Raw genomic sequence first — 25,417 nt, forward strand, 5'->3', positions numbered from 1 at the left:
GAGAAAAGATAGTAAAGAGAAAAAAAACAGGAGAGGAATAAAGAGAGCTTTTTAAGCTCTCCTTCTCCCTTTCCACTGTAGCATCCTATATTGATTCAGCTTTATCCTGCTGAGGCAATTCCTGCTTGGAATCTCTCACTAGGAAGTTCCTGATTTATGACTATCTCTTTAGCGACTGTTCCAAGTTAACAGCAGAACTGTTGCAGCGCAAAAACATTTCCTTCTTAGAACTCGAAGTTTTGTACACAATTTAACTCGGAATGATACTCTTTGGTTTGCATGTAAATAACGGCATCAAAAATTGCAGTATTGTTTTACAATTTCATTTCATGTCTCGGAGTAGAAGACTAAAATCGTTAATGACGTCAATATACATAAGTTCATGAGTACAGGTTACAACAGTTCCATTTAGTGACTGTTCGAAGTTACAACGGCACTGAAAAAGGTGATGGCTGTTTTCCAGACTGTGGCAGCATTCCCCGTGGTCAAAATTCGGATGCTTGGCAACTGACTCGTATTTATGACGATCGGTGTCTCGGGACTGTGCCATCCCCTTTTGTGACTTTCTGCCAAGCAGAAACCAGATTCGCTTAACAACCATGTGACTAACAACTGCAATGATTCACGTAACAACTGTCGCAAGAAAGGTCATAAAATGGGGCAAAACTCAACACCTATCTCACTTAGCAACAGGAATTTTGGGCTCGGTTGCAGCCACAAGTGAAGGACTACCTGTATGTATACGGTAAAGGATTTACGGTTATGGAAACTGACCAAGGCCTTAAACATTAATCAAGTCTTTTGAGAAAAAAAAATAACAATGCATCTGCCTCATTCTCTTAAGTTGGATATACCCCTTTTAATTTTCCCAGAAAGAGACATAAAATACACTTAATTGTTTTGCTTCTTGCAGTCGTCATGTTGGCTGGGGAATCCTGCGAGTTGAAGTCTTGAGGTCTTGCTGAGTTTGAGAAACCCTGAGTCCCTTCAGCTGTCAGACAGATGTTGTGTTACATCACACCCTCGTGTGTAGGGTTTTATATAACTTCCACCGCTACTCTGGGAAGCAGGTGAGGTTTTTCTCCATACGGTATACCTACAGTGGCCTTTTTACCTCAACACCAGGAAGCAATGGTTTTATCCTCTTTGAGACTCTTTAAAAGGGAGCCACAGGATTCAAACTCTCTACCAAAACTCTAAGGACCATTGCACTTTTCAGAGTCAGAGGCTTTTGGATCATGCAGTAGGTTTAGGAGCTGTCCAGGTGCTGCTGTCAGCTCTCTCTTTAGACTGGTATCTACAATAAAACGGTCAGTCTACATCCGGAGAATCCCAAATAAAATGAAGCCAGTTGTCTACTGCCTCCTGCTGATCTGTCTGTCTGTCTATCATCGGTCTATTTTATTCCTGGGAATCCTCAAACTTTCTTCGTTCCCTACCTGTCCAAGCAGGGTTGTGGGGCAAAAGCTATTTGTCAGTTCTGTTCACTGTGAGCCTTGGTGCTAGCTTACTTGGACTTGTTCCACCTTTGGCCCTTTGATTAGAGCAGGGTTGTCAAACACAAAACTAGTGGGCTGCATCTGGCCCACATGATGTGGTCAGAACCGGCCCACAGAGCCGTCCTGGAAAATGTAAGGGGCTGGCCCGTGTCACTTCAGCCCGGTCTACCCAATGAGAAGAGGAAACGTGCCAGCAGTTTGGGGAGTAGTGTCAAGCTGGCCACACACACACACCACCCCAGTCAGTCATGCCTGCCACACTCCCTGAGATCAACCACAGCCATGATGCAGCCCTCAATGAAATTGAGTTGGACACCCCCGGATTACAGGGGTTCTTAATCCCCGTGTCAGCATTCCAACTAACCAACTCCAAACCGATAAACTCCAAGACAAGCATTTCCTCAAAGGTCCATTTTATTAGAGTTGTCATATTGGCACATCTGGGAAAACCCAAATCTGAGAGTTCCAGATTTTCTCTTCTCAATAGAAATTCAAAGACCATCCCCTGCGTCCATCCGTCCACCACATGGCCCAATCAAATCTTCGTCCCAACTGGAGACATCCCTCCAATCACTCTCCTCCAGGTGCAGGGCAACATGTCCTTGACTCTCTGAGAAAGGATGTTGTGTCTAAATCTTCCACCTCTCTACGGAATCCCCCCTCCCAAATTCCCAGGCACTGAATGTGACAGCCTCGAAGCTTCCAAGTCAAATATGGCTTCCAAGGCAGACACTCCAGGCCATGGTCCACGGCTGAGTCATGGCCTATTCGCAACCAGGCCGCGCGCGTGGCCGGTCAGAACTCATGCGAATGCTATGTGCAAATTGACCTGCTAACTTGTGTGGCCCTGTTCACCTCCCCCACCCCACCAGGCTGGCACGCTTGACAAGATTGGAGATGGCTCTGGTAGATAGCTTCTATTACAATCAAGAAAGATTTTGCAGACTAATACTTTAGATAGAGTAGCCATGAAGGCCTTGGAAAAGAGATTTAGATGCTAGGATATATCTATACCTACGAAGATCAAAATCACACAGGTCGTGGTTTTCCCCTGGGTTTGTTACAGGGCAGTGAACGTTTTCAAGGATAGAAAAAGTATACCTTCTAATTTAATTTTAGCAATATAAATTCCCCTTGTTTCTTTTAATAAAGTTGGTTTGTGGGTTTGTTTGTAAAAATCCAACATCAACAAATGGATTCTTCAATGTAGCTTAGGTGAATTCTACACCTTTCCCAAGGAAAGAGCAGATTTTATTTAATCCAGCTTTTCTCAAAATACCCTGGATGTTTTTTTGAGATTCAACTCTCCCCGCCCTCACCTTTGGATTCATGCTTTACTAGTAACTCCTTTAGGAGAGTGAAAAAATATTGACAACTCCATAAACATCTCAAGAGAGGCTATAAAAGTACCTATAAGCTCCCACTTCATCTTGAAAAATAGAAATGTGATTTGTGAACATTCATGAGGTGTCAGAAATTCATACAAATATTACCTACCTAATGAATTAGAATGATTTCCTGCCAGTAACAGTATCTGACTGACCTTGTTCAAGCTTGGAAACTCAGGCCTGATTAATACTTGGAAAGGAAATCTACCAGAAAATTTTAGGACTGTAATCTAGAAAGTTTAAAAAAAAAAAAAAACTCCCAGGAGTTGGCAGCAGCAAATTGTTCTGCATTTGTGCCAAGGAAACACCGTAACTTTTATCACCTCAGTCAGAGGGGGTCAAGCTCATCTCGAAGGAGACTTTCAAACTTTATTATTAAACTAATCCTCAACGGATGCCAGCAAGATCAGTTTTGCAAGTATTTGTAACACGGCCTTTTATTCCAGAATGTCAGTTTAACTCCAGTTCAGCTATGTTTCAAATTTCAAGTTTGCACTAACACGAACGTCCCTTTATTGGTTGGGAAAGATTGTCTTATCACTCAGAAACGAGTTTGCTGAGGATGGCAATAATATTGAGTTTACCTGGATTTGGAGCATATAGCTTATTTTTACAGAAGCCTCGCCAATAAATTGTACTTCATTTGTAAAGACATTTAAGCATTAGCATAACTTTTCTCCAAAAATATAGCCTACCCTGAAAGTAAGCCCTAGTTTGATTTGTACACATGTGCCCAATATAAGCCCTACCCCCCAAAAGCCCTAATTAAGATCCCACCCACTCCAGAGTACATAGGTAAAAATTAAGCTAGGGTGGGGATGGGGGAATGAAGCTGCCCTACTACTTACCTTTGGACAGTTGTAGCCAGGCCTTGCACATCCCGACACTTGCCTTGCCGGCCCATTTCTTCTGCAGCTGGCAATTTTCAGGGAAACACAGTATGAAGTTTTCAGTGTAAAATTAAAAATTACAGAGAAGGGACAGGCTGTGGGTGGGCTTTTGAAATCTTGGGACAAGTTGCTTTATTAGGAGGTTGTAGTTATTCAACTTTTAAGGGATGATAAAAAAAATCGGCGATATATATTTTGCAACATCATGCAGAATTCTGTGGAATGTTTTATTGACTGGGGGAAGATGGAAAGGCATTTGCTATTTAGAGCACATGCATTAAATTTATTGTAACTTGAAGTCACCACTCTCCACGCCCATTTGCACCACTCAAGTGACACTGACGGCACAGATAAACCTCCAGGTGGCCTCAACAACATCTTCAAAGCAAAACCAGAAAGCCCAGTTGCTTCTTGGAAAAAAAAACAAAAGCACCTTTGGGACAACCATGACTTGAATGACGGAGAATCTCCATAGACACTGCTCTTGTTTTTCATATAGAGAATTACAGTTATGAAAACGAAGTTATTTTCCGAAATCCCCAACTCTACTTAATGGGGCACATTAACATTTAATTATGTTTTCCTACAATATTAAAATCAAAAGTTACAGCAGTGGAAATTTCTCCTAACATCACCGACAACTTTACTGAGCACTATTGGGAAGGACGTCTCCGTTGCTAAGTCAAGTGGCTGCTGAGTGTCACAATGACCTTATTTCAGCTTTCCTTTGCTTTACAGGCCTACGAAGTTTGTACACACAAGGGCTTGGTGTCCAGTTACTTTTTCATCACCATTGTAATTGCAAACCATCGCTAAACAAGGACTAGCTGTAGTAAGAATGTTGGTAATCAGTGGGTTAGAAAAATAGGGGGCTGAGTCCTTTTCCTTCACACTTTTATTTTTCTTTTCTACAAAAGAATTCCCAGCACTGGCAAAAATATTTCGTTAGATCATAGTTGCTGACTAAGATAGTCCTAGACAATTCCATTAAACCTTCCTCATTAGGCTTTGTGACAACAATCTAAAAATAACTAGGGTAAATGTATTAATTTTGGCACGAGATTTTAACATGCCAGAAAACACTTTAACATCCAAAGGCCGGTATTTTTGTTGTCATTGTTTTGCTTTTAAAGAAACTTAAAAGTCGTGGCACTTCAGACTACGTGAATATTGATATTGAAAGAAAGTGGTTTAAGTTTCCATGGAAAATTATAATGTCCACGTATCAGTGTAAAGTGAGAAATTATCAACTCAGCTAAAAAATATGATTGGTTGGCCAGAAATGTGGCTGAAGCAGACAAAAATAGTAGGTTTTTTTAGCATGAAGTCTAATGAGAGCAAATGGCTAAAATGGTTTATTGGTTATTTCTGAGCAAGATAATTTTCAGTGGTAAACCAGCATAGACAAAAGTCACCTCCAAAAAAAATGTGTATAAAATAATGGAAATAAACAATATAGATCAGTGTAGTCCAAACTGGTCTCCTTTGAAAATAGAAAAGTGGGGGGGGGGGGAACTCTTTGCAAAGCAAACAAATAAAAACTCTTAGGAAGAATGCTTTCTATTGCAAAATTCAGCAAGGTATAGGATATCTCAAGGGCCCTGGGAAGGAACCGCTTGTAACAACCTGGTAGACAAAAAGAGTGTGTACAATGGAGGGAGCTATCCTAAACCCCTTTATTAGAAGTGGCCATGCTGGAGTTAGCTGGATGCAGCCGATACTAAAATACATCATTCATTTCCCCCTTGACCCTGGCCTTCCCCCCATGCCCTGATGTATTCTCCAATGGGACACATCCATAGCCAAGAGTGCTCTCCAGTAATATTCTTGCGCTCCAACACCTTTGGGCTGCCAGGGCAATTATCTAGGCACTTAAGGAATGCACTGTTTTCTCCCACTCCCTTTCTGCTGGCAGCTAAAAAGACCAAGGGTATCTTTTTAGTTGACACATGCATTTTCTCAGCTATAGGTCTCTCCATTCAGTATACATGAAGATGGGGATCTACTTTTTTTTTTTCAAAAAAACTGCGATATGTTGCCTATAATACGGTCCTGAATATTCATTAATTTACCACGTCAGTCTAATCTTCACCCAACATTATCCAAACATCTGAACACATGAGCAGAAATGCTGTAGAGCAGGCAATCCAATTAATACATCAGGTTAACTCAGTCCACCGTTATTTCTCTATTAAGGGACCAGGAGCAATAAACTGCCAAGATTTTAGTATAAATAGACTTTATTGAAGTCAGTACACTTCTGTAGTGAAGCTGAAGGTCGCGTCTACATAAGCACGTTGTAACATTTCACAACTTCTAAAAGGAATGTCAACAATTACAACGATCATGCATGCCATGGTTGATAATCACATTTCAGAAGCATTTTTTTTTTTCAACCATTTCTAAAGCAATGCTTACAACATTGTTATAGAGAGAAACTATTTTTAATAAACTGCAAAACATTGATCAGCGTTTGCCCCCGTCGTATGAGTTACAGTGTGAACACAATAAAAAGAGGCATACATCTTTTTTTTTAATGTATGAAATCAAAATGGAATATTTACTGTAAAGGAAAAAATTAAAAAGCTCCCGAATCAAAGGCAAAGAGCACAATCTGGAACTGAAGAAACTCCTGTCTTATCGTTTTTCAGCTGTTCTCTGAGCAAGTTCGACTCAAAAAAAAGGCAAAATCAGTACTGGGAGTATTCCTTGGACTGAAGTTTGACGATGATGCGGTCCAGCTGCCTCTTTGCTTCGCATTGAGGGAAGTTGCTCATGTCGTAATATTGGGGAGCAATTTTCACCAACCTGCCAAAGAAAAGGGGAGAGTCTGTCAGGTAAGCAAAACAGCCAAATGGAACACGGTCAATAGCAACAGCTCTCGTGCAGCCCGTTTTCAGCATCCCTGGCCTCCAGCAGCACCCTGGAGGCCGGAAACAGGCTACGCGGAGACCCCGTTGTGGCCCGTTTTGTTTTTAAATTTTATTTTTATTCGTTTTTATTTATAAACATTTTTGAGTAAGAGTGCATCGACAGAGCATTATTTACAAATAGAACCTGACCAACATACATTGGTAATAAATCTCAACATACAAATCATTAGGAACAGTAACGGTATAATAACAATACTAATAACATAACCAAAAAAGCTGACTTAGTTTTCTTCTTTCGCTAGATACATTTTTATCAAAGCCTACTTTTATATTTATCTACCTCTTTATTTTCAATACATATAATATTAACCATCACAATCTTACTTTCTCAAATTTCTATGTCTTTTCTCTATCCATTCATAAAATTTATTCCATGTCCATTAGCTGTAAACTCATAAAATATTTCTATGGTCTTTTTAGAGCTGCCAACAGAAAGGGAGGGGAGCAATGCAGCAGCTTGCAAAACCGAAAGTGCATTCCATAAATGTTTTCAAAGATAGTAATTAGGTGACTGAAATTTCTGCCCCGCAAATATAACTGGAGAGCCTGATTGATGACTCTTCCCTCCAGGGGGTGGGGGAAAACCAGGATCAAGGGTGATAATGAATTATGTGTCTCAGAGTCGGCTACACCGAGGCAGTGCCGGACATGTTAACTCCCAATAAATCTTTTTTCAAGTTTTGGAAGTTTGGCTCGAGACTCATGATTTGAATGGGAGGTAACTGCCAGATCCTGACAATAGTATTCTGAATCATCTTTGTCTTTAAATTTTAAAGTTAATCTATCCGTTTCAGCACAGTCCCAAATTTTCCTTAATTACAACTTTGTCCGGTGGAGCACGGCCCATTTTTGGCCAGCAGAGTGCTGCAGGAGGCCATTCAAGTTGAAAACGGGGCATGTGCCACCATCACCCGCCACGCCCCGTTTTGGACAACAGGGTGCTGCAGGAAACATCTGTCCCATCTCCACCCCGCCATCCCTGTTCCCCCCTGGAAAACTACAATGCTGATCCAGCCCTCGAAGAAATCCAGTTTGACATCCCTGATCTAAGTAAAGGAAGAAAAATCAGACGAGATCAGGAAATCAGTAGTTCTGAAGGAAAATGCCCATAAAATCTTTGAGCTCCAAATAACAAAATACCATTATTATCACTGCCATTTTCGGCTTTTAGACCTCAGCCAAATTCTTTTGCTTCTTAAAATCCCGTTTCAGAACCCAAACGTTACTGAAAACAGCGCTCTTTGAAATATTGGCTATTCGTAACAGCTGGTGTTTTAAATTTTATTTTCTCTGCTTACAGAGAAAGCAGAACCCCATTGTGATGACCCAAAGGGGCATGGCACAAAGGCAACACAGTCAAATAAGTAAGAAGAGTCACTTTAATACCTCCAACTTTGCCCCCAATGTCCAGGTTAGAAGGAATTGCAGACTTGAAAGCCCAGCAAAAGACACAGAGTTGGGAAGATGCCAGGAACCCAAATAAGCCTCAACGATACCAGATAATTCATGATTTGCTCCCAACAACTTTGCTATGCGCATCTTCCCTTTTTAAACACTGTGTTCCGAGCTGCAGCTAATGAAGGGAATCAGGGCCCTTTCCTCCCCTGTAAGCCCCCCAACCCACATTACTTCTCCGTTCTTCCCTGCGTGTCCTAGGATGAAGGGGGGTGGGGGTGGGGTGGGCCTGGATCTTCCTCCGAATTCCCTCTCCCTTGCTCTACCCCTTTCCTGCTCTGTCCAGCCGGACTTTGCCCTTCCTCAGTTTCTTCCCCAGCCAACGGAGCCACACTCCCATTCCCTGTCAGCTGCTCGGCATCACTCTCCGAATCAGATTCCGACAGGGGCATGACACCCATTTCTCTTTGCAGCATTCAGGTGATCCGTCATCCCCAGTGGCTTTAGCCACATTGCTGCCGTTTGAATCAAAGGAAAAAACAACTTTGAGATCAGGCAAATTTTCACTCCTTTTCCAAGTTTCCTAAAGTTTTAAATAGAATGTAGTTTTCAAGTGCCTAAAAAAAACCACTACCACCCCAACTTTCACCAAAATGTAGGCACTTCCCTGTAAACTGGGGATTGTGTTTAAAAAACAAAACAAAACCCAGCTTTGAAGAAAAACAGGCTTACCATTCTGGCTTGATATCTGTACAAGTGCGAATATAGTTCTTTGTGGTAAGAACAAATTCATTGTAGAGCACCCATTCTGGTTTGTGATCAAGGACCGTTGAGGGATGCAGCTGCACGACCTGGTTATCTTTCACTGTCAGGTAATGTCCTGTCCGCTCCAAATGGGCCACCTGCGAGAACGAGGCGACAGGTCATTTTCTCAAGCCAAGATATGCATTAACAATGGTCACGCTTAGGCTACAAATGATTTCTCTGCTCCTAGAAGTCTCTTGTGGTAAGGAATCTGTCAGCAGGAATGAAAAACCAGAACTGGAGAATGTAATTCTCAAGCAGAACATTCTACGATGCGTAAGTATCCCATTTTTTATGTCCCTAACCTCCGCTTGACCGCAAAAACTTTCCGTTTTACATGGGTTTGAATTTAATTCTGGACACAGGCAGCTGTTTTCTTGCAAGGGAGTCTCTTCAATCAAATATCTGATCAGATCCAATGCCTTCTCTCTTGCTCTCCTTTTCTAAAATGTAGAGGCACTGAGCACCTGGCTGGCCGGATGGAGCTAGGCAAGAATATTAAATCTTTCGAGGTATATTGACTAGGGTCCTTGGTTGTCAAGGTTTGGAGCTATGATAATTTCCAAAATTGTAGGTAAGCCAATCCAACCTGGTTCTGTGAGCTGGACAGCCCTGCAAGCTGAATCTATAAATACACTGCTCAAAAAAATAAAGGGAACACAAAAATAAGACATCCTAGATCTGAATGAATGAAATATTCTTATTAAATACTTTGTTCATTACATAGTTGAATGTGCTGACAACAAAATCATCCAAAAATTATCAATGGAAATCAAATTTAGCAACCCATGGAGGTCTGGATTTGGAGTTACACTCAAAATTAAAGTGGAAAAAAACACTACGGGCTGATCCAACTTTGATGTAATGTCCTTAAAACAAGTCAAAATGAGGCTCAGTAGTGTGTGTGGCCTCCACGTGCCTGTATGACCTCCCTACAACGCCCGGGCATGCTCCTGATGAGGTCGTGGATGGTCTTCTGAGGGATCTCCTCCCACACCTGGACTAAAGCATCACCCAACTCCTGGACAGTCTGTGGTGCAACATGGCGTTGGTGGATGGAGCGAGACATGATGTCCCAGATGTGCTCAATTGGATTCAGGTCTGGGGAACGGGCGGGCCAGTCCATAGCATCAATGCCTTCATCTTGCAGAAACTGCTGACATACTCCAGCCACATGAAGTCATTATCTTGCATTAGGAGGAACCCAGGGCCAACCGCACCAGCATATGGTCTCACAAGGGGTCTGAGGCAGTCAGGCTACCTCTGGCGAGCACATGGAGGGCTGTGCGGCCCCCTAAAGTAATGCCACCCCACACCATTACTGACCCACTGCCAAACTGGTCATGCTGGAGGATATTGCAGGCAGCAGAACGTTCTCCATGGCGTCTCCAGACCCTGTCACGTCTGTCTCATGTGCTCAGCGTGAACCTGCTTTCATCTGTGAAGAGCACAGGACACCAGTGGCGAATTTGCCAATCTTGGTGTTCTCTGGCAAATGCCAAACGTCCTGCACAGTGTTGGGCTGTAAGCACAACCCCCACCTGTGGATGTTGGGCCTCATACCACCCTCATGGAGTCTGTTTCTGACCGTTGGAGCAGCCACATGCACATTTGTGGTCTGCTGGAGGTCATTTTGCAGGGCTCTGCCGGTGCTTCTTCTGTCCCTCTTTGCACTACCAAGGTAGCGGTCCTGACGCTGGGTTGTTGCCCTCCTACACGTCTCCTGATGTACTGGCCTGTCTCCTGGTAGCGCCTCCATGCTCTGGACACTACATTGACAGACACAGTAAACCTTCTTGCCACAGCTCGCACTGATGTTCCATCCTGGATGAGCTGCACTACCTGAGCCACTTGTGTGGGTTATAGACTCCGTCTCATGCTACCACTAGAGTGAAAGCACCGCCAGCATTCAAAAGTAACCAAACCATCAGCCAGAAAGCATAGGAACTGAGAAGTGGTCTGTGGTCACCATCTGCAGAACCACTCCTTTATTGGGGGATGTCTTGCTAACTGCCTATGCTTTCCACCTGTTGTCTATTCCATTTGCACAACAGCATGTGAAATTGATTGTCAATCAGTGTTGCTACCTAAGTGGACAGTATGATTTCACAGAAGTGTGATTGACTTGGAGTTACATTGTGTTGTTTAAGTGTTCCCTTTATTTTTTTGAGCAGTGTATAAAAGCGAAATACCCCTCACGCATCATCCCAAAATCTCCAGAACCATAAAGCCTACATACTTGAAATTTGGTACAAATGTTCCTCTTGGCTTCTAAGGGCTCACTAAGAAAGAATTTTTCCAAATAACCATCAGAGCATTTAGAGTATTTCCATTATTATTATTATTATTATTATTATTATTATTATTATTATTATTATTATTATTATTATTATTATTAAACAACACGCTCTGATGCTAAAGAGTTCTACTCCCTCTCCCCACCTGGAAAGAAATCTGTTCCAAATGCAAAACACAAGCAGAGGAGTAGAGTTTCAGGTCCAGGTTCAGAGCACCAAGCAGCTTTAGTACAGAACAGTTGAGCTAAGCCATGCCCAGGCTCCTTGCTGTCTCCTTCTTGCTCACACAGCAAGCCCTCAATTCTCACACACTGACAGGTTGCTAGCCGGATGAATACCAATGGATGCTGGTAAGCAGAGGCAGAATTTTTCCCGCTTATTTTCCTCCCCAAAAACTAAGCTCAATCACATAGTTTCGTAGCGAAGCATGGGTATATAGCTACTAAATAAACAAATAGAGGTAGCTAGCATATGCATATCAGAAATATTTCATTAAGGGGACTAACAAAAGCTAGCAGAGCTACAAATTCAACTTCTAGAATTCTTCACATTTTGGATCTCAGATTATTCCTTCAGGAGGAAAGCCATTTCTGCTTGCTGCCCTGAAATCAGCAAGATTAATTTACACTGTAAAATGAGCATTAACTCACACCGTATTTAACACAACAGAAGAGTTAAGAAACAGACAATTATATAAAGACTTCCTTTATTTTGGGGACATACCTGCATGAAATAACCGGTGACCAATGCCTTTCGTATGTTGATGTAGTAGTCCCTGCTTGTGAAGTCTGTGCTTCTACGGGGCAAATTAAACCTGTCCATGATTCGTGACAGCTGTTGGCGTACGTTGTCCGCTGACATCAAAGACCTGTAGTTAATGAAGTTGTCATAGCACCACTGAACCGATTCATGATCTGCAACATTTAACAACAAAAAAAAGCCATGAATCATCTAAAACTCGGTATTTTATGCAGAATTTAAAAAAAACAAAAAACAAATGCACAATCAGAGAACTAGCCGGATGGCCAAATCAAGTCAACCAATTAAATTCTTGAATGACGGCCTTTTCAGTGATTTTTTTTAAAGTAAAAATAAAAATATTCAAATGCGATGTTTGCTGCAACACCAAGGAAATAAACCCCAAATTGTTTAACACCCCCCCCCGCCCCCCCAAAGGAAGCCAGGACAACAGAAGCAACAAGGGAGAATCAAGCAAACTGAAGGAAGTGATTATGGGTTGGTATGTAAAATAAAATCTGTCTTATGCATTCTGTAAAATTCTAGCCAATTAAACATTAGCGGATTCTCTTGACTTCACAGACCTGGGATCAATTCCCCTCATCAACAATGTTGTTTTAAGAATATCAAGAAACTATATAACCTAGTTTCTTTTGATGACTAATTATTATTTTACAAAATTCATTCGGCAATATATAAGTATACATTTAATCAGACTGAATTATTTCTAGGCTCTAGAGAAAAGAAGGACCAGAGGGGACATGATAGCAGTCTTCCAATATCCCAGGGGCTGCCCCAAAGAAGAGGGAGTCAAGCTATTCTCCAAAGCCCCTGAAGGCAGGACAAGAAGCAATGGGTGGAAACTCATCAAGGAGAGAAGCAACCTAGAACTAAGGAGGAATTTCCTGACAGTGAAAACAATTAATCAGTGGAACAACTTGCCTCCAGAAGTTGTAGGTTCTCCAATACTGGAAGTTTTTAAGAAGAGACTGGAGAGCCATTTGTCTGAAATGGATGGTCTAGGGGTCTTCTGCTTGAGCAGGGGGCTGGACTAGAAGACCTCAAGATCCCTTCCAGCTCTATGCTGACTGATTTATGAAACCCTCCTTTTTTCCACATTAATGTGCAAATAAGACTGCCTTTTTCTTTCTAGCCAGCATTTACCCATAGCTGAGGATCATTCTTCCTTAATGGCATTTCTAAAGATGGTATTTTCCCCATTTCCGTTACAGATTCCCAATCCTGATAGGAAAGAACTTTTTTGTGGGTTTTATTTGGATCAGAATAGTCACGGTGATTAAAACTAAATTTAGCAACCTGACCAGAGTCAAGACCACAATCAAAAGTTTAACAGCAGGCTGCAAACCTCAGTTATAAGCTACCTAAAACTACACAACACATGCAAAAACCCTGCAACATACAAAGTAGGTGAAAATCGCCACGAAAGGGGCCGGCCAGCTCCAGGGCGACATAGTTCTCTGGTTGGAATAGCGACGGCCAACCCAACTGGCGCCAAGAATGTGGTTACAGCGTTCCAGCAACCCTCTATTCCGCCCAATAACTCCAGGACAGAATCTTCTCAAAGACTCCTTTTTATTTGAATAGTATCTGGCACAACTGTGGAATCCCGAATCTAAAAGTTCTGGGCTTCCTTACAATAAGTAAAAACTACAAAATCCATCCCCTGCCACCCTTCATCACATCACATGGCCCAAGCACCATCCATCCCAACTCGAGACTTCCCCTCACTTATGCGCCACACAGCCTGACCTTGAATCAGAAAAAGAATGTTATTATGTCTAACTAGATATACTCCAATTTATTTCCCCCCTCCCACTTTCCCAGGCTCAGATGTGGCAGCGTGGAAACATCTGGTCCCAAATATGGCTTCCACAGCTGACACAGGGGTTCCCCCGGGTTCTACTCACTCTGTTTGAAAGCGTGGTACACGTTCAGCAACGTCAAATGATCTCCGTCTATGTGGGCGAATCTCATCTTGGCCTCATCTGCAGCTTTCTTGGCTTCCGTGGGGCGAACAAAACACTGTGGGACTAAACAAGGTTGGTATGGGCCCAACACAAACGCCCATATCGATGAGTCACGCATTCACAGACAGAGGTACAAGGCCTAGCTAGGTCAGTTCACAGAGCATAGGGCAGGGCAGGATGGCCTCCAACTGCATCTTGGGCTGCCTACTACCTTGATTTGGGACATCAACACCTAACCACATCTGCAAGACAAGAGGGGGTTTCAAAGCTACAAGAAGGCCAGATTATTTGGACTAGAAGTAGGCATCCGAAACGGAAAAAAAAAAGAAAGAAAGAAAAAATGAATCTATCCTGAAGGCCATCAACCTTGGAAGAGTGGCGTGACCAGGGCAAGAAACCAAATGCTGATAGCTCTGCCGTCTGCATGTGGAGACCAAGCCTCCCCATGGACATAATCCATGGGTCAAGAGCAACCTGGGGGTGGGGGGGGGGCGGAGAGCCTTCGAGGAAACAAGCCCCCCCTAAAAACAGTTAAGCAAACATCCCCTCTACTGACCAAGGGTTAAAGGCCTTGCATTATAGCTCCGTCGCCGGCAGCAAGCATCGCTATCAGCACTGGTGGGCCAAAGCACTTGGGTGAACGAGAGGTGGCCCCATGGTGGCATCACAGCGGCAGTGGTGGAAGGGAGACTCCCAACAGCTTTATCAGAGGTTAACAAATATAGTTGTGGGCTGAGGCTCAATCTCTTTACACGGAGCCTTCTCTTTATTGAATGCCCTGCTTATCATTTTGAAGGTACATGAACCGTGTTTTCATTGTGAAGAGTAGAGGTCAATATCCCACAAAGCAAGTTCGTTCAAAACTTTGAAAGTCTGTTTTTCTTTTTTCTTTCTTTCTTTCTTTCTTTCTTTCTTTTAAATGACTTTTACGTAGGAAAAGCTGGATCTTTTCGGTGAAAGATCCTGTAAAATTCCCCATTGGTTTATATAGGTGTTTAAATACAATTAATTGCCTTGGATAGAACAGGTTTTTTTTAAAAAAAATAAAAACACTGTTCCTCAAATGCCTTGAAATTTGGATCTTGATCCGAACCCAAGTTCAAACATTTGTTTCAAATGTTAAATAATTTTGCACAAATTTTTAGATTGGCCTTTTAGGAACGCTGGGGAAAGGCTGAAAAATAAGTACAGAAATTGAAGACTATGAACAAACTGCCAATATGCCAACAGCAATATTGCAAAAGGCCTACTGCTTATAGCACTTTTTTTTTTTAATTAAGAAGTAGAAGTGTCAAGAGAAACGTTTCTACAAAAAAACCCATTGAAGTTCAACATCCAGAAACTGAAAACATATGGAATTGTGTGGAATTAAGGCTACCGAAAACCATCAATATTGAAGCACAAAAACTACCATTAAGTACATCATGTTTATACTGCAAATTGAATAATGAAGAGCAGTACTAATTTGTTACTACCATTTAGTGGACGTTTGGAGGTGGAGAATGGGATTGTTTCAATTTAGACAGTTTTGGTCAGCAAATTACTGCGTCTCCTTCACTTTTTTTTCCTATTGTTTAGGCCTTTTTAAGAGTGTTTCAAGATTTCCATCTCAACTCTTCCCATAGTGAAGGTCTCAATTTAATCAATTACTTCTGGGAAGACGGTATTCTGAACCTCTTAATTAGATGGCTCTCATTTTCTTTTCATTCAATCTGATGGTGTTTTACTGGTGTGTGTGTGTGTTTGGTGGGGAGAGGGGGAGAAGTCAGTGACACTTTCTGGAAACCAGTATAGTGAGAACTGCTCCTCAACTATGTCCAAGGAGACAATGACCCCGTAAATATGCTACATCCTTAACTTGAAGAACCAAAAATTCATCATATATGTACATTATGTGCGTATAAACATTTTGCACGTTTACTGAAGTGGCTTTTAAGTCAAAATACTCACTGACATATGCAATTAGAGGGAATCAAACACAGCCATTTCATTTAAGAATTCAGTTCCTGTAGTAGGATTGCATGAAAAGGCAGGTATCAACCTACCACCACCTCCGCAAATAAGGCGACAATTTACTCAAGACAATGAGATTCTGCCCTGCCCATCTGCTCTGAGTCTGAAGTGTCAAAATTCGGCAATAAAACATTGTAGATAGTTTTTAGAGGAAAAGAAAAAGAAAAAAAAATTACCCTGCAATAATGTGATCGCTTGTCTCACCCAAAAAACCCTTTACCTTATCTTATGCTCTACCACAAAGGTGCACATTTTGAGACACCCCACCCACTCCAAATATATATATATTCATATATATATATATATATATATATATTCATATATATATATATATATATATATATATATATATCCTCTGGCACTCCTTAACTGGTAATATCCCCATTGCCCCACACAAATATTTAAATGATATTCAATTCATTAAGGAGGCTTTAAGCACATCATTTTTTTCCTGGTATCGAACTGTTTTTTCTCCAAGAAAGGGACAATTAAAAGTTTAGGCCAGGACCTCAAAGAACCACATTTTAATTCTTCACGATCAACAAGTCTTTAGGGCTTGGATATCTGAAACAGCAGCTTCCCTGGGAACTCAGTTTTCAAAGCAGTGCACGGCGTATAAACTCTTTTAATGTATATATTTAAATTTTAAAATTCACACGGTCGGGCTCTAGGAACCATCTGGGCACTGCTAGCTTGGAAAAAAACCATCCACGATCACCAAAGACTGTGGTTCAAACCAATTTTTTTTCCCATCTCCCAATTGTATTGGCTTCTATTTTTGTAAAATCAATTTAAAAAAATAGTATGCAGTGATATTAAAGCTGCCGTCTTTCCTTCCAACGTTCCCTTTAAACAATGAGTGTTTTTTTCCCAACTTTATGTAACCTTGTGAGGACTCTCTTTCGTATCTTTATAAATGCAGGCTATCGCAAATTTATAGGACCGGAAAACAAAGCCAGTTGTTATTATTATTATTGCTATTTTGTTCACTTTCATAACAAGAAACGGGCTTAAGTGCTACAGTTTCTAAGGAATAAGAAGTGTTTTCCTATGATTTTGCAATCCTTAGCAGTTAATTTTTTTTTCTGGACGTGAAACAAGTTAGGTTGCCCTTTTTTTTCACACACAATGACTTCTGTAGCTTCAACGTTGATTTCTTTTTTACGCATTTTTTTTACTCCACTGTGAAGCCTACTACAGAGTACGTCTGATCGGCACAAATCAAGTTTTTTTTTAAAGACCGTAAGTAGTCCTGTTGCAGGAATATTACAAGCTTCCCCTAATTGGAGAGCTGGGTTTTGATTGGCATCTCTGTCCCTGCTATTACCTGACAGCATGGCAGTAATAGATAGAATCTCATTAGAACAGTTGTAGTCGCAACTTGCAATAACCATTTTAGCCAGCTGTGGGTCAAGGGGAAACTCGGCCATCATGGAGCCCAGTTCAGTCAAGTCTCCGTCATCGTTTAAAGCGGCTAAGTAATTGAGAAGCTCTAAGGCTCGCATCAAGGTCTCTGGAGCTGCAAAAGACACAATACACAAGCAGAGCACTGGTGAGCAAGGCCAGTCCCGGGCTGACGAAATGCAAAACGAATGGCACGCAAATTAATTCGGCGATAAGTAGCCATTAAGAGTGTTGGGGCTTAGGAGTAGGTGCGCAATCCCAGAGAGTTGGCCACAGACCGACAGCTTTATAGGGGTTCTTCCAGCTTAATGTCTATGGAGATTCAGCTCATGGTTGTCCCAAAGCCATCCAGGTCATGGTGGCAAAGAGGCAACTGGACTTTCTTGTTTTTCCTTTGAAGACGTTTCGCTTCTCATCCAAGACGCTTCTTCGGCTCTGGCTGGATGGTGGGAAATGGAAGGGTTGATACTCCTTGCAGACAGCTGGTCATTTGCATCCTTTTCAGAGAGCCACTGAGGCCACTTGGAGGTTTGTCTGTTTCCTCAGGAACACCTGAGTAGTACAAATGGGTGTGGAGACCACAACATGGTCCTTTCAGCAGTTCCAAAAAGGCTCCACACCCCTTTGCACCACTCAGGTGACCCCTGAGGACACAGACAAACCTCAAAGTGGTGTCAACAGCTCCCTAAAAAGGATGCAAATGACCAGCTGCCTGCAAGGAGTATAAATCTTTCCATTCCCCACCATCCAGTCAGAGCCGAAGAAGCTTCTTGGATGAGAAGTGAAACATCTTCAAAGAAAACAAGGAAATCCACTTGCTTCCAAGCACCTTTGGGTTTGTTGATTTCTTCTCTGGTGTTTGCATTAGGCAGGGAATTGATGTAGCTCATTCTCCCCAGATACTTACAGCTCATTCTAACATGCTTTTAAATACTATTTTATCATGTCCTCTTACGTTCTTATGGTTTAAACTTAAGCCTGTAAGTATTTGTACAGAGCTCTGGACAAGTCCAGTTGCCTCTTGAAAAAAAAAGCACCTTTGGGATTTCTCCCAGCTTGTAAATTAAAAAGAAAAAGTTTATTCCAGTAGGTTTGAGATGAATACATTTTCCTAGGCTAGGACAGGTTCTCAGCGTTCCAGTTATTATTAAAACATTATAGTGAACACCACTGATGCAGATCTGAAAGCTCTTGGAACTACTATTATTCCTACATCCAAATTAAAATGATGGCAAGGCATTATTATAGGAGTCCTAGACACCCGGCTACTACTTCATGATTAGGTCACTTCTCTTCCGTTTTTCAGTCTCTTCTCCTTTTGTTTTCAGGTATCAAGCCAGCCAGCCCCCAGCTGCTCAGTTGCCAGGGCTTTCTGACTCTGGGACCCACTCCTTGGGGGAAATGCAGGTATTTCTTGACTTACAACCACCGTTGAGCCCAAAAGCTCTGTTGTTAAGCGAGTTTTGCTTCACTTGCCACAACTGAGTGAAGCGCTGCAGGTGTTGAAACTAGTAACCCCATCGTTAAGCAAATCTGGCTTTCCCGTTGACTTTGCTTGCCAAAAGGTCGCAAAAGGGATCACTTTCACACACAGAGACACACGACACTACGACCATCGTAAATATGAGCCGACTGCCAAGCGTCTGAATTTTGATCACTTGACCATCAGGACACTGCAACGGTCATTAAGTGTGAAAAATGGTCGTATGTCCCTTTTCCCCCGCTGCCATTGTAACTTTGAATGGTCACTAAATGAACTGTTGTAAGTCAAGGACTACCTGTATACCCTTTGGATGCCCATGAAGATGTATGGATTCTCTTGTTGGCTGACCTCCCCTCCCCTTCTTGCTGAAGTCCTGCCGTTTTAGCTCTCTGCCTTTGGGCCCAGCTCAAACTTTGCTCCACGTTGTAACCCTGTTAAAAGAGTTTTAATTCCTCCCCATGGGCAGTGAAGTGCAGGAAAAATAAAATCATCTGCCCAAGTGCCTGGCTGGATTTTTGGCAGTGAAAGAGACGAAGCAAAGAGGTCAATTCTTGCAACTCTACCTGGGCAACTAAAGCATACAAATTTACATTTTTTTAGAAAAAAAAAAAGGAAAGCAGAAAAAAAATGGCTAAATCATCTATATGTTTGGCAATTTAACAGAAAACCATGTCCAAAGACTTGGACGGACAACTTCATTTAAATTTTTTTTCCCCTCTAGGCATATTTTCATCCGTAGTACAGTAAATCTGTTGTAAACCTATGGATTTATTCAACGTGTTTGAAATTTACTGCCAAAAAAAGGCCTGTAATTTCATAACTCTGACCTTAAATCAATTTTCCTGGCCTCGGATAAAGTAACTGAGCACAAAAGATGTTAGAAGCACAACTGGCACAGAGCGTATTAAGATAAACCTGGTTCCCCCCTCCTCCCCCCAATATGTAACACTGTCTTGTGGGGACCAAGTCTTTCCTCCCCAGCACGGGCCCTTCCGGATGCATTTTGACAAATCTACCCAGATTCCCCCAAATTTCTAATCAGAAGCCATTACGCTGGGAAAGGCTGCTAGAAAAAAATGTGAAATATTGTATGCGTTAAGACTTAATGTCTTCAGTTATCTTTCCACAGACAGGAGTCATCAGAAAGAGAACTTGCATCCATACAACTTAGTATATGAAAGCTGGTCCTTTTTGGCTCTGTTTCCTGCAGTTTCAAATTCCAGGAACAAAACTTAAATCCACATCTAATAAACAAGCCCTGGTTTGTAGAACATTCTTTATGACACATATGAGTTGATGATTAATTTCATATTAAATATTACCCTCTTTCCCCAAAAATACAACCTATGCTGAAAGTAAGTCCTAGCTTGGTTTTTACATGTGTGCCCAGTCTCAGCCCTAGCCCCAGAATAAGCCCTAACTAAGATCCTGTTTACTCCAGAGTGGACAGGTAAAAATTAAACTAGCGTGAGGATGGGGGGTTGGTGCTGCCCTACTACTTCCCTTTGGATAATTGTAGCCAGGCCTCACACACCTGGACACCTGCCTGGCCGGTCCATTTCTTCTGCAGCCAGCAAGGCTGGCCAGGCTTTCCTGAAGGCCTCTGGATCTGAGAACAAAAGCTCAGGATTGATCCAGAGCTCTCTTATTCACTGCAGAGGCCTTCAGGAAAGCCTTGCCAGCCACAGAAGTCCCTGAAGGCCTCTGACAGCAAAAAGGAGGCCAGGGGGGACGACGCACGCATGAGGTTAGTCAGTGGCTGACATCGCCCGAAAAGAAGACCTGGTGCCTTTTTTGGTGGCAAAATATATTTATTTTCAGGGAAACATGGTATTCTTTCAGGGAAACATGGTATTCTTGTAACAACTGCTCAATGAATTTAACATACTTTGCTATCAAAGAGCTCTCCATTCAAAGTGTATAGCAAATAGTTTTTTTAAAAAATAATAAAGTGTATCTTTTTTAAAAAGACTTTTGGCACTGACTGATGGCCTTTTTTTACACTACAATGAATTTGGTTATGTTCACATTCAGGGAACACACATTTAACTCATGATACGAAAAGGAACAAATGTATCTTGCTAACGCTTAACATTATGTCCACAATTGTAATTTGATTCTTGACAAATGCATCTTTTCTTTTATGTACACTGAGAACATTTGCACCAAGACAAATTCCTTGTGTCTCCAACCACACTTGGCCAATAAAGAATTCTATTCTATTCTATTCTATTCTATTCTATTCTATTCTATTCTATATTCCATTCCATTCTATATTCCATTCCATTCTATTATAGAAATTCTTAAAAACATACCTGGTGGGTCCATAAAATCGAAGTGAACTAAATCATCTATACCAAGTTTCTTCAGCTGTAAGACCACAGAACCCAAGTTGGATCTCAGAATCTCAGGATAGGTATTGTCCTGAAAAAAAAAAAAACATTTTACATATTTTAGAAGAACAGAAATTCAGTTTCTGTTTTGGTATTTTTTTCATTAAAACATACAGGACTGATAGAAAGCAGTTAACCCAAATGGAATTGTAAAAGCCTGTTTCATGTTTAAATAGTAGCTATTTACTGAAAAATGCTACCTTGCTGGGTAACAGTAGTAGCCATTTTAATGCAAATATGTTTATATCTACAATTGTTCGGCATTATGAAATTATGAAAGCAAACTCATCACCATAAAAAACCAGAGTGGAAGCAAATCAATCTTTTTTTGACACCAGAGAAGCAAACATGGTACATGAATAAGAATATTAAAAAATGCAGCATATTAAACTGCTCGCTCTTTGATTGTGTCACATTGTTTCCTAGACAAGAAGATAAATTATGGCTGGGAATGAAAAAAAAATATACCTGTAGTCTTCAACTTCTGACCACAATCGAGCCCAAAATGTATGTTATTAAGTGAGACATTGGTTAAGTGAGTTTTGCCCCATTTTACGACTTCTCTCACCATGTTTATTAAGTGAATCACTGCAGTTAACTTATAATAACATGGTTGTTAAGTGAATGGGGCTTCCCCGTTGACGTCGCTCATCAGAAGGGTCACAACAGATGATCACGTGACCCCAGGACACAGCAACCATCATAAATATGAGTCAGTTGTCAAACTTTTCAGTTTTGATCATGTGACCCTGGGGATGCTGCGGTGGTCGTAAGTGTGAAAAATGGTGCTAAGTCCCTTTCTTCTTGTGCAGTATAACTTTGGACAGTCAGTTAATGAACGGTTGTTAGTTGAGGACTACCTGTATACATAACAAACATACATGCTTAAGTTCAGGGCAGGACAATCCCAAAGTAACTGTTAACATGGAACTGTTGTGGCCCACCGGCGGCTGGAGCAGCTGGTGGCAGACTCGGACAGTGAGGAGGTTGGGGAGGAACATGGGCCAGTCCTGAAGTCTGGGGAACGCTCGGACGAGGACTCTGTGTCAGAGGCAAAGATGGGGCCACGGCCGTCCGACAGTTATCAGCTGCCTTTGGAGCCGGAGATCAGTGGGGAAGAAGAACAGCTGGAGCCTGTTCCCAGTGTGTGCATGTATAGAGGGGCCAGAAGAAGGGAACAGTTAAGGAACAAGGGTCAACTCAGAAGTATAGGCTCAGGTGGACAGGAAATGGCCCCTCCCATATAGATTAAAAGAGGAGCAAAAGGGGAGGGGGCTTTTGCAGGAAACAATTCGTTCATTTGTTCCATCATTGTGAAGATCTGTCTGTGCATCCTAGAGACTCTGTGCTAAGCCCTTCCTTGTCAGCACTGTGTTTGGAAATATTTACCGGGCAGCTTTCCAAGATAGATAAGGTTTGAGCTCCTAATTATACCCTTGAAAGACTCTTTGCCAGACCTTTGGCTGAATGTGAATGGAAGAAATTCATATTCGTTTAATAAAAGGGGTTTTGCCGGGACAAAGAGTATGCTTAGTGCTTTTTGGGGAAGCCTAGGACAGAACAGGAACAATTTGAGTATCCCTACTCTCTAGCTTGTCACAAATGCGTTGTGTGGTAGACTTCTCTCTGTATGGATTGCTTTGTATTGCATTTCAATTATGAGTAGCTCATGTTTTCCTTCATAAGATGTGAAGGGGTTGGATTTGCAAGCTTTAAACGTCCTGCGACTTCTTCCTTGCTTCCAACATTTTCATTTTTCCCAATCAATGTATGTATTGATTCAGAAATGAGGCTTTTTTCCCCCACAAAATTCAGCAATTACCTGCATTTTCACAGACCCAAATTCAGCGCCCGCAATCGCTTAGGATCCAAAGCTAATGAACTGCCATTTTTACAAACCTGCATCTCGGTTTTGTACGCCTTCTCTGTGTATAGCCGGAAACATTTCCCGGGGCGAGTACGACCTGCGCGGCCAGCTCTCTGTTGAGCGGAAGCTTTGCTGATTGCAGTCACCAACAGAGATTCCACCCTGATTCGTGGATTGTAGACCTGGGGAGGGCAGAAGAGTCAAATTTAAAAATAAATAAATAAAATGTTCATGTTATTTTTTTCCACTCTTAAAGGAGAATATTTGCAGCTCAGGGGTGAAATGTGGGATCCTTGGTGCTCTCTGAGCCTGTTTTCTTGCAGACGTTTCATGACCAAACTAGGTAACATCATCAGTGCTAGTCACTATGGTGACACTGTTCAGAGTTTTGCAGTGTAAATTCAATGCCAGAAAAAGTAAACACAGACGGCTGCGACTTATAAACATTATAAATTAAATTTTACAATACCAGTTCTAGATTTCTCCAATGTGAAGCAAATTCAAACAGAAGTAGACATGTTACAGGTTCAGAGCAGAACAGCAAGTCAACTTCAGCAGACCTCAGTTTCACTTTAGTTCAGCAGGCCAGCAAGACACACAGCAGAGGAGAGAAGCAGTTTCATCTTCAATAGACAGACTCAGAGACTCAACATAGCTGCAGAGCTTAATATATGGAGCCACGCCTAGGCTACCTCTGGTGTCAGTTTCCAAACAGTCCTCATTGGCTGACTTAGTTGCTATGCCTATTCATTGGCTGACCTTGTTACCATGCTCTATTCCAGTCCATGAATATACCCTGACAGACACGAACTACCAGCAGGTAACATCAGCAGCTAGCACTGATGATATTACCTAGTTAGGGTCATGAAACGTCTGCCAGAAAACAAGCAAGCTCCGAGAGCACCAAGGACCCCACAGTCCTCCTCCTCTTCCCCACAAGCCCCGCCCACTTCCAGCACTGATGTTTTTTAAAATTTTGGCAGCATTTAACTCACAATTGTATTGCTCGGGTACTTGTGGACATTGGTGTCCACCTGTTTTGTGTCCTGTATTGCTCATTATATTAGACGTGTTTTAACGCCGCATATTGAATCAAGGGAGTTTTTATATACACTTGGGAAGTAAACCCTTTGTTCCTTTGGTAGATCCAAATGATGTACCCATTGATCCAGATAATAAGTCCATTAATCAGCAAAACAAACAGAATGGAAAATTTACATCATCTTAAAGGGTGTGTGTGTGCGTGCGTGCGTGCATGCGTGTCTACCAGGTGGGAGTTGTACATCTATATAAATAAAACTCTTTGTTCACCTTTTGTTTCGCAAAGCCAGGATCAATGACGAAAACAACACCGTCTATTGTTAATGATGTCTCGGCAATGTTAGTTGATACGACAACCTGTTGAAAAATACAGAAGGGTTTTCTGCTGCCTGTGTTACACAAAAACGTTAAATGTTGCTAGCACATAAAAATGACTTTATGAAAGTCAGGAGCAATTTCCATGCATGGGATGTCCATCAGACCAGGCAGGAAAAAAAATGATAGAATAACCAAAGAGCAGATTAAAGAGAAATCTTACAATGTTTTCTCCTATTGCCAGATATTCCTACACCCATCATACCACATTCAAAATACCTCATATTTCTACCGTTTCCCCAAACATGCAACCTATCTTGAAAGTAAGTCCTAACTTCATTTTTACATGTGCGCCCAATGAGCCCTACGCCCCAAATAAGCCCTAATTAAGATCCCGCCCATAAAACCCCTTTTTATTAGGCTAATGTGAATTCCTCTCATTCACATCCAGCAAAGTCGCGGCAAACAGTCTTTCAAAGGTGAATTACAACCACAGACCTTTATCAGGCTGGGAGAGTTGCCAGGCCAATAGCTTCCAAGTGTAACGCTGTTCAAGGAAATACTTGGCAAGGAGTCTCTGACAGTCACAAACAAATCTTCACACTAATTAAACAAACTAATTGTCTCCTACAAACACCAGTCCCCTTTCGCTCCTCTTTATTCCCTCTGGGAGGGGCCATTCACCGTCCACCTGTGCCTTTGCTCCCGAGTCGAACCTTGTTCCTTATCTGTTCTCTTCTCCTGGAAGCTCTGCGCATGCGAGTATTGGGAACAGGCTCCAGCTGTTTTTCTGCCCCACTGACTCTGAAAGCAGCTGATAATTGTCGGACAGCCCTGGCCCCATCTCTGCCTCCGACGCAGAGCATTCATCAGAGCCTTCCCCAGACTCCAGGACTGGCCCTTGTTCCTCCCCAACCTCCTTACTGTCCGAGTCTGCCACCAGGTCCACTGGCCGGCCACAACAGGTTC

At 42.0% G+C, this 25,417-nt stretch overlaps 1 protein-coding gene across 2 annotated transcripts in view; it reads right to left on the reverse strand.

The window, feature by feature from the left end:
- Positions 1-5,999: 5,999 nt before the first annotated feature.
- DHX15 (DEAH-box helicase 15) overlaps positions 6,000-25,417 on the reverse strand; it is a 39,197-nt gene continuing 19,779 nt past the window's right edge. For both annotated transcript variants that reach the window (XM_026699760.2, XM_087936505.1), the window contains exons 7-14: positions 24,404-24,490; positions 23,125-23,274; positions 21,148-21,256; positions 17,273-17,464; positions 13,873-13,995; positions 11,930-12,120; positions 8,838-9,007; positions 6,000-6,585 (exon numbers count right to left, since the gene is read on the reverse strand). In XM_026699760.2, coding sequence (XP_026555545.1) covers positions 6,468-6,585; positions 8,838-9,007; positions 11,930-12,120; positions 13,873-13,995; positions 17,273-17,464; positions 21,148-21,256; positions 23,125-23,274; positions 24,404-24,490 — 1,140 coding nt within the window. In that variant the 3' untranslated portion in view covers positions 6,000-6,467. The remainder of the gene's footprint in view (positions 6,586-8,837; positions 9,008-11,929; positions 12,121-13,872; positions 13,996-17,272; positions 17,465-21,147; positions 21,257-23,124; positions 23,275-24,403; positions 24,491-25,417) is intronic.

The sequence above is a fragment of the Pseudonaja textilis genome, chromosome 6 (assembly GCF_049901715.1).
Source record: "Pseudonaja textilis isolate UNSWEBS1 chromosome 6, rPseTex1.2, whole genome shotgun sequence".
NCBI classification, from domain to species: domain Eukaryota; kingdom Metazoa; phylum Chordata; class Lepidosauria; order Squamata; family Elapidae; genus Pseudonaja; species Pseudonaja textilis.